Genomic DNA, 9,596 nt, shown 5'->3' with positions numbered 1-9,596 from the left:
TTTTTTTCAAGTGCAGGTATAGACAAAAGGATCTTCTTGATCCCAGGTACATATTGCCACTGTAGTAACTTATGCAGTCTTTCCAATTCCCTTAATTGGATAAGAGGAATTGTGGTTACACATGGTAGCATTTCGACTAGGGACAGTCTCAAGAGAAGTAAAGGAAATCCCTTATAATTCTCTTGTGGTTTTGGCATTTTCACATAATAATGGTCATGGATCTCAATGTAGTCTTTGCACTGTATTTACATGTGCCATGTAAGTTGTAGAGACCAAGGTGACCGCTCCAATATTGGCTCAATTGTGTATACCCTATTCATACAATGGCAACCTAGTAAGACATTGTGGTGGGAAGTCGAGAAGTCCACAAACCAATTTTTCACCTCAATTGCATTCCAGCTAGGTGGGTCCCTTATACAAGTTGAAGAATAATAACCTCCTCTTGAGGGAAAAATTAGCCACAACAATCCCAAGTGTGTTCACACACATCACTACCATAATATGGTAACAAATAATTGCTTTTGAGTTCCAGACTTATCAGATAAGTTTAGAGGTCTCTTGGGATTGTTCTTGCACTATTAACAATTCTCTTTCCTTCATCTTCTTTTCTGTGGTTGTTTCACCCTTCAATTTTTTTCTTATTCTAAAAGGAGGATCTACATATTGTCCTTATATAGAGGATACAAGGTCAAGGTTGATATATTGCATGTTGCACATTCCTTGCTAAGGATATATAGGAGTCTAGATTTGTGACAAAGAACTCCCAACACATGATAATCCTCCATGAGCACTAACCATGGCAAGATTCCAGAAGGCACTCACATAGAGGAGTTTAGTTTCAATGGTGATGTGATTCCTACTAAGCTATGTGAGCCACAAAAACCATGGACAATGGTGGAGTGCACAAAAACCAAATACTAAATGTTCTTTGTAACCATACAATGTTTCCAAAATTTACAAGGACAACTTCGTTATTTTATAGATAGGACAATGGAGTGCACATAGGGCTACAATGCCTACTTTGGTGAGTGGGTTTTGAACTTTATGAAACCATTGTGCATTGTAATTCCTCCCTATTGTCATTGCTCGATTAACAGTAGTGCTTACTCAATCACCTGTCGATCAATGACCATGATCATATTTAGAATGCTAAACGATTTGCTTCACTTCCTTTTTTTAAAGGGCAATGCCATTGTGCTCACACACCACTTGTTCATTTTAGTAAAATGTCTGACTTAGGCTTAATTAAATTGTCTAACTTAGGGTAAATTAAAGAAAAATGAAAAAAGGCAAGACACCATTGTGCTCACACACCACTTGTTTATTTAGTAAAATGCCTGACTTAGGCTAAATTAGAGAAAAATGAGAAAAGGAAAGATGCCATGTGAACAAAAATGAACGTATTTTTCAAAGGTTTTTGGACAAATGCATAGACTTTTGCCAGTTTTTTCCATGCCAGCTAGAAATATAGCCAAGATGGTAAAAAGTTTTCCAAGACGATAATTTTTTTCTTGTCGACCCAAGTATGGTAGATTGGCTACCCAATTGGTTTTGAGTTCAAGACTCGGTGGATATATCTTTAGAAACCTCTCTCTTATGTGCAAGTGAGCTTGGCACACTCAAAATTATCAAACGAGGCTGCATCAGTATTCTGTGCTAGGCTTGGTCGCTTGCTGATCTACGCATGCCTTCAAGCGTCTCATGAAAAGGGCGGTTCAATGTCTCAGGAAGATTAATGGCCAGGATGCCGCCCACCAGAGAGGCGACACCAATTATGAAGAATGGAAACGAGGTGTTTACATGTGCAGAGAGGGCAACAATGGGGGCCATAATGGAGCCAACAGCTCCTGCTTGGTTGGCAAGACCGAGGGCTACATTGCGCACGACGGTGGGGAAAAGCTCAGTGGTGTAAAGGTAGAGAAGATTGTAGGTGCCAGCAATGGAGAAGAGCCCAATGAGGCCGCATGCGAGCTGGATAGAGCTTCGCAATTGCGAGTTATGGATATGGTGATAAGGAATTGCATGGGGAATGCTTGTGTTTAAAGGCAGAGAAGCATTGATTGCATCATCGAAAAGAGCAGAGTTGTAGAGAACACTAATTTGGTTTAATGTCGCATCTGCATAATTAGTGCTTTGATTAAGTGCACCCACATTGTAGGTAAAATGGTTGGATGTATGGTAACTATTTAGCTTGTAAGACAGAGTGGCACCCACAAGGCTACTACAGGCAGTCAAGAGCAAGGCTGATATGAGAGTGATGCGACGCCCGACGCGGTTGAGAAGGCATGCGGTGATGGCATACCCTGGGACTTCTGCCAAGGCATTGAGCACCACACTTGTTGTCAAGTTGGTGCCTAGATTTCCTACATTCAAATTGAAGGCATAGTACCCAAGCGCGGATGCAAACCACACCACCACCAATATCACCATCCTTAGCCTAGTGTCATTGCCTCTAAACACATCGATAAGTGTGCCACTTGCTGCCTTGCACTGCATTTTTTTTGCATCATTGGTCACTTTACAGCTCTCATTCGCTTCATCTGTACCTGGTCTGTGGCTGTCGCAGCAAAATCCTCGAAGAACAATGCTTCGAGGCGGCTTGTGCACAGGTATCAATGGGGCGCCTCTACCCAATTTTTGCAGCTCTGTCCCCTCAAGAATTACATCTGATTTTTGGTGTGTTTGTGGAATGAAATTGCTTATGTGGGGATTATCTTCGACATCATCATCTTGCTCGTTCATGCGAAGGACAATCCTTCCTGGAACAACGGAGCCGTTTATCTTTGCAACCGCCTGAAGCGCCTCGAGGGCATCCTGCATACGACCATGGACCAGATACCACCGAGGGGATTCTGCCAGGAAGGGGAGGATGAAGAGGCAGTAGAGGACCGACGGTGCTGATGTGACAATGTAAAGGATGCGCCAGTTATAATGAGAGGTGAGTGTGGCCAGGCCAGCAAGGAGAAGCATGCCAAGAGGGTAGAAGTAGAGGGCAGACATAGCAACGGATGTGCGGCGTGAGGGCCCTATCAACTCTGTTCCAAGGACAAATGAGGTGAGGCCAAGGCCACCGGAGCATATTCCGGTCACTGCTCTCATGAATGTGTACACCCAATAGCTGGGGGATGCGGCGGTAAGCATCCCACAAGCTGCATTCAGCATGCATGCCAGCATTAGTGCACCTCGTCGTCCTAGCCTGGAGTCGGAAAGATGACCAAAGATTCCTGCACCTGCACTCAATAAATCATCATCTTCTCAGAAAACAACAAAACCCACTCTAGAAGATATTGAAAAGAAAGCGGGCAGAGATATATGAGCAAGAAATTCTTTGCATCACTGCAATAGCCCAAGCCCAAGCCATCGTGGAGAGCATATATGATGACAATTTCTCTGACTTGTGCATGTTTATGCATGTTATAGGATGGTGGGTTGCTAGACTTTGGTGTTCCACATGTGGGTCTAGGTGGGGTTTGTATAAAGGGTTCTGTTTCTTTTTTTTTGTTTTTCAGAATAACTTGAATGGCATAGCTCCGAATCGAGCACGAAGGCTGGGTCGTAGTCTAGTGGTAATGGGTTTGTTTATTCCTTTTACAGAGCTCTAACAAGTGTGACCCCCAATAATGGAAAATGCAAAGCTATCCATTACCTTCTATGCATCAAAACCTGCCCGCTCTTCACTCAAAACCACAATAGTCATACTAGTAATCCATACAGTAGTATACCTAACCCTACTTTCTTCGACAGCACCTTAGTGGGATGGATTCACTAGTAATAATAAGGAGATGTCACCTACATGCACCACATGCCACATACAGAACCATGCTTTGTAACATATCCATTTTCTCCCCTTGATAACCCTTTCCCTCATGCTCACTTGATACCATACAATAACTCTTAGTGAATGCCCTGAGAGTGGGTTAGTGCTTTCTTTTCTATTTTTCTTTCTGGTTTTTTTTTTGGTTGCGACGATCTCGATACAGTTGAGAATTGAAACTGAGTTTATACCAGTCATGAACAATCCATTACTGTCACACACCCGATACTTGCATTCATCCTTCTCGATTTGAACCCATAAATCTCAGAGTCCTGAGTTTGGACCTAGACACCAGAAAAAAATGTGAATCTGATATTTGAACTCAAAACCTTAACCTCCCAAGAGTAGAGATTTCCTTTTTGGGAGGGCTTTTGAGGCTGGCTATCAAGAGTCCTGTTCAACCGTAGGTGTATCCTCTGAGAATCGAACTCGCGGGACGATGTATGCCAAAGTGAATGGATTAATCTACTTGCCTTTTAAGCAGCTATTCAAGAATTGGGAAATAAATTCCACAGGCACACACAAGCAATGTGATTCATCAGAAAACAAAATGTAGAAAGAAGTAGGAGTGAATTACCCAACAGGCAGCCGATGAAGAAAAACGATTGGGCCAAGCCTTGCATGTAGCTGCTTGCACACACAAGGTTCCATTGAGAGACTGTGGATGCATCCTTCTTGATCCACTCCCAAAGAGAAGGTGGTAAGGAGCACAAGGAAGAGGAAGGGGTGCAAGCAATAGCTGTAAAAGTAGCCCCACCATCATGGCCATATGAGCTTGAATTAACATGACTAACCACAGCACTTAATGCACTCATATTCATGTAGCTTGAAGCATCACTATGCATGTATAATTGGCTGTGAGAAGTATTAAAACGAGCATTTTGTATGGTACTAGTGCATCTCCAAGGGGGTGTCTTGTCTGCAAAAATGGTGACTAGAGTGTGGAGGGCCTCTAGGGCCCATGCCAAGCTTGTGAGTGTGAAATGCATAACTTGGGCTCTCCCAAACTCACCCACCCACTTTCTTAGCACCTCATCGATAGAGAGGCTCTCTGCACCTTCCTCTTTAATTTCACCATGCAGCTCATCATCACCATTGCAAGCACTCAAAATGCTTGAATGAAGAGCCTGATTGTTTCCCCTATTGTTGTGTTCTTCATTAGGTTCGTCGAGTGCAAGAGGATGAGCTCTATCAAGCCCATCAAGTGCAGGGGGATTAGGTCTATCAAGCCCATCCATTGCAAAAGAATTAGGTCGATCAAGCCCATCAAGTGCCTCTTTATCTTCATCCTTACACACATATGCCTTTTGCTCACAACGCACATCACAAGAGGAACTAGCACCAATCTCTTGCTTGCATCCAATCTTACACACACACTCTTGGTCCTCATCCCTTTGCTTGCAATACTCATCACAAGAGAAAGTAGCATTAACTCCTTGCTTGTCACCATTTTTGCACACATACTGATAATCATCATCCTTTTGCTTGCAATAATCATCAGCAAAAGAGGAATTGGCATTCACCCCTAGCTTATCTCCACTCCTAGGAACCTCCTCCATGGGATTGTCTTTACCACAAAAGACAAACCACCTTCCTTCCTCTTATCTACACTCTTCACAAGAAGAACCCTTTCCTCCTCCCCATGGTTAGATTATATCATTAGCACAATGACCAAGACTCACCCTCTCTTGCATGGTTCCATGCTTGGCTTCCCAACAACATATTTTTCACATTCTACCCACTTTAAAGCAAAACTTTCTCAAGTGTATAAGCCCTAACGATCATCAAGCTGTAGCTTAGTTGGTAAGGAGATTGTGTAGTGTTGTCAAGGTTGAGGGTTCAAGCACCGGTGCGGCCACCGGTCCTACCAACATGGGAGGAAGTGTGGTGTGTGTGAGTGGGTGGGTATGTTTCCTCCTCAAATTTGATTAAGGAAAACCACACAATTCTCTCTCTCTCTCTCTCTCTCTCTCTCTCTCTCTCTCTCCATCACTTTGATCTCCCCCCTTTAAGCTCCCCAAAAGTTGTGCTTGTTCCACTTCTTTCTAACGGCCCAAGTAAAAAGCATAGAAAGGTACTAGGCTTCACATTAAAAAACTCTCAAAGGGCCAACAACCAAAGGCGCCCTTTATAAAATATGCATTTGTCCTAGCAATATAAAATATATTTCAAATGTTATTGAAAAAAGTAGTGTCATGCACAAAGGTACTTCCTCTGTGTGGCAAATTTAGCAATAACTTTTCTTATCTTAGGGTGGGTTCAGACTAGGCGGCGGAAGAAAACTACGAAGGGGCGTCAATGCTCCATGGTGAAAGTTGATTGGTTGAAGTTGAGGCACTCTTCCGTCGGGCCCTCCATTTTTCTTGCGAACCCCCCCCCCCCCCCCCCCCCCCGGAAGAGTTGATGGCCTCTCTCAACCCCCTTTGCTTTTTCACTGTTCCGCCTCCACACTGTTTACACTAGGCGGCGGCATTTGCGAAGACTTCTTTCTTCCGCCGGCTCAATCTGAACCCAGCCTTATGTAGAAAGTTGAAACCCCATGGTTAGTCCTTATAATTTTAACCTTTGCAATTGTGATTTATCCACAAAGCCATCATAACTCATAATGTCACCTTTTGGTGCATTGGCAAAGCAACTTTCTACTTTTTGCTAAAAATAAATTGTCTCCATAATGAATGACAAAATCCAGTCTCCAAAAATCATACACATTAGTGGTGGTTCAAATATTTTAAGCTTGTAATGTCATGGAACTAATTGCACAAGTAAAATTGATGCATATCGATTTGTTTTGAAAAAAATTAGTGTAAAAACCTCCAAATAGGGGCAATTCACCTCTATAATTCTTTCCATGAAGGCTTAATTTCTATGTTTTTGGAATTAGTTCATTTTGAACAGTGTCTTACATCCTTTTAAAAATTGACCACAACACACCCATGATCAAAAGGAAATGCCACACTACAATGAAACCAAGCCCTCAAAATACCAATTTACATAGTGAGTGTATAAGCCATCAAATTAATGTGAAGAACTAGCTAACTAATACACCAACTTTAACAATGGATTGCACACGCTACCATGTACTTCTGATTTTTCAAAAGTCAAAGGTAATGTATGAACTATCGTTGATGTGGAGTGCCAAAGCTCTTTCCAACATTGAACATTGGCAATGCTTGCCAGCATAACTTCTTGTTTTACTGCACAACTTCTCTCAAGAGTTGTATGAGATATTAAGGGACACTGACACCTCGACCTATTGAATCTATAATCACAATGTCTTATCTATGTCATGCCTTGATCTTTTGGCCTCCCTATAAATATCTCACGCTCTTTAATCCTACTCTTTAGAAGAGAGGGGAACAACTGGGGGATTCACTGTTTATAGAAAGGGACATACCATCTGTGAGGGGAGAGTTTTAAAAAAACTTCTATTTAAAACTAGTATATAATAATTATGACCCCCTTCTTACGCTTATAAATATTGTAGTTAAAAAATTGTTGTACCCTTCTCTTAGTTTTGAACAAGATTTCTAAAAACACTGCATGGCTAAATCTATTGTTTAATAGAACCCTCTTGTGTATTTTTCTAGTATTGGTTTATTTCAATATACCTTGATGGGATTCTCTTTATTCCTAACCCTCAAGTAACTCTAACACCATAGAAAAAACAAAAAACAAGTACTCCTCACGTAATCCTTGATGGTAGCTTGGTGGGTTCACCGTTCAGTACCCCCTATATAACATGCGTTCATGAGCTATTAGAAAAACCCTCTTTTAACATGTTTGAATGAATAAGACGACCCTTTATTTTAAGATTTTTTTTAAAAATTGAATATAAAAACTCCTTATTTAAATGTACCTCTGTTAAATTGCCTAAAATTTTTGCATTTTAAAACACCTCCTTTTGAACTCACGTCATACATTAACATGATTACATAGTGCACCCCCCGAGGATTGTAGTGTGTAATCCTTGATGGCAGTGTGTGTGTATGGATAAACTTGAGTTGATTTATGTGAAAAGGGTTTAGGTTTTGTAATATGAAAAACTAACTTTTAATTGACATTAGATGGGATATACAAGGATTGTGCTAGGAATGTTAGCATTTGATGTATTAATTAAACTCTCTATCTACATATGTCAATTGATATATTTTTTATTTATAAAATTCAACTAGAAAATCCATGTGTCTCTCATTCCAGTCCATCTCTCTCTCTCTCTCTCTCTCTCTCTCTCTCTCTCTCTCTCCCCCCCCCCCCCAGTTTGGAGACATATATCCCACCCCCTACTTATAAGTTTGAAAGGGAAATTATTGATGGCCTACCCCGAACTTATACGCTTATCTAGATTTTCTAATAAGCTCCCTCCTTTTCTCTTATGAGGTACGATAAGTTTTCCATGGTCGACCACTTGGGGGTGCTTTAGAGTAGTAAATAGAGTTTTGTTTTAGAAATTCATGTGGCTTGAGCCACAATATTGATGGTGCCTATGCGGAGTGTGCAAGAGAGGAAAGGAGAAGGGGGAAGGGAAGAACACAGTACATAGTCTGCTAGTGGAGCTTGAGAGAGCATTATCTCTCTCCTCCTTATTTACTATATGAACCAAAGAATAAGTGGGCCATAATCTGTCATAACTGGGCTCTTGCCCATCCACATCTCCTACGGAACCTTGTACTTTAGTGGTGAACTAGGTGACCGATTGGTGCAGTAAGCAGCCATCGTAACAGCTACTCCCCAAAATTCATGAGGTAAGTTGGCCGTAGACAACATAAAAGTGACCCGTTCGTGAATGGTTCTATTCATTCTCTCAGCCACACCATTTTGGGAGGGTGTGTAAGGTGTGGTAAATTGTCTTCTAATGCCTCTTTTGCTGCAAAATTCCTTGAGCTCGGAGGAGATGTACTCGCCTCCATTGTCACTGCACAAAGCTTTAAGCTTTTTATCCGATTGGTTCTTGACCAATGCTAAGAACTTTTGAAAGCCACTAAAGACGTTGCTCCTCTGCTTTAAGAGGTAAACCCACACCTTTCTAGTAGAGCCACCTATGAATGTTAGGAAGTATAATGATTCCCTTAGAGACTTGACTGGCGTAATTCCGCACAAGTCACTATGTATGAGATCTAGAGGACTCCCTAACTCTTTGTCCAAAGGCGTTGATGTCAACCTAGTCTGTTTGCCATAGATACAATGCTCACATAAAGAGAAGTTAGAGTAATCTAACACATGGATATAACCAGAACGCGGCGAGACTTTCATTCCCTTTTGACTCATATGTACTAGCCAGCTATGCCACAACTGTGTAGAGAGTATGTTGGCTACACAAATAGAATTATCTTTCATTAGAAGAGACATAAAGTGTGAACAATGAGCCAGACTTATGGCCTTTAAGCATGACCAGATTTACCTTCTTGATAATCCAAGAACCATGTACAAATATGGTAGTGTAACCCAAATCATCCAGCTATCCAACTGACATCAAACTCTTTGTCAATTTGGGTACATGTCTAACATTATGTAGCATAAACTTATTGCCATTACGCATAGAAAATTTGATGATGTCCACACCGCATATATCAAACTCATAAGGATTGCTTAGATTTATCGTGACATGCATGGAAGTGTACTTAGAAAACCACTCCTTGTGAGGAGTCACATGGAAGCTAGCACTTGAGTCCACAATCCAATTCTACACATAACACTCATCATGAGCTAACAATGCATCAGGACTCAAATTCGATGTGAATATCATCACATCATTTGGCACTTCATAAAATTTTTCAATGGCTGG

At 41.4% G+C, this 9,596-nt stretch overlaps 1 protein-coding gene across 2 annotated transcripts; it reads right to left on the bottom strand.

The window, feature by feature from the left end:
• Positions 1-1,328: 1,328 nt before the first annotated feature.
• Positions 1,329-5,750, bottom strand: LOC147425154 (organic cation/carnitine transporter 4-like). Of its 2 annotated transcripts, none has more exons than XM_086500596.1 (2): positions 4,392-5,750; positions 1,329-3,224 (listed from the first exon to the last, which is right to left on the bottom strand). In XM_086500596.1, exons 1-2 carry the CDS (start codon positions 5,371-5,373, stop codon positions 1,657-1,659), a joined length of 2,550 nt encoding a protein of 849 aa, XP_086356722.1. In that variant the 5' UTR covers positions 5,374-5,750; the 3' UTR covers positions 1,329-1,656. The 2 variants fall into 2 exon arrangements, with proteins under 2 accessions (XP_086356722.1, XP_086356721.1); XM_086500595.1 differs by having other exon boundaries at positions 1,330-3,230; positions 4,392-5,749.
• Between the last annotated feature and the right edge of the window lie 3,846 nt (positions 5,751-9,596).

Source organism: Adiantum capillus-veneris, chromosome 25 (assembly GCF_014529385.1).
Source record: "Adiantum capillus-veneris isolate H3 chromosome 25, ASM1452938v2, whole genome shotgun sequence".
NCBI classification, from domain to species: domain Eukaryota; kingdom Viridiplantae; phylum Streptophyta; class Polypodiopsida; order Polypodiales; family Pteridaceae; genus Adiantum; species Adiantum capillus-veneris.
The sequence above is the reverse complement of the archived record's forward strand: the minus strand, read 5'-3'. Positions and strand labels throughout refer to the sequence as shown.

Excerpts from the sequence above, each read along its gene's own strand:
- LOC147425154 (XM_086500595.1), bottom strand. The coding sequence starts at position 5,373 with ATGGAGGAGGTTCCTAGGAGTGGAGATAAGCTAGGGGTGAATGCCAAT. Across the intron at positions 3,231-4,391 it reads CTTCATCGGCTGCCTGTTGG|GTGCAGGAATCTTTGGTCAT; the intron begins GTAATTCACTCC and ends TATTGAGTGCAG.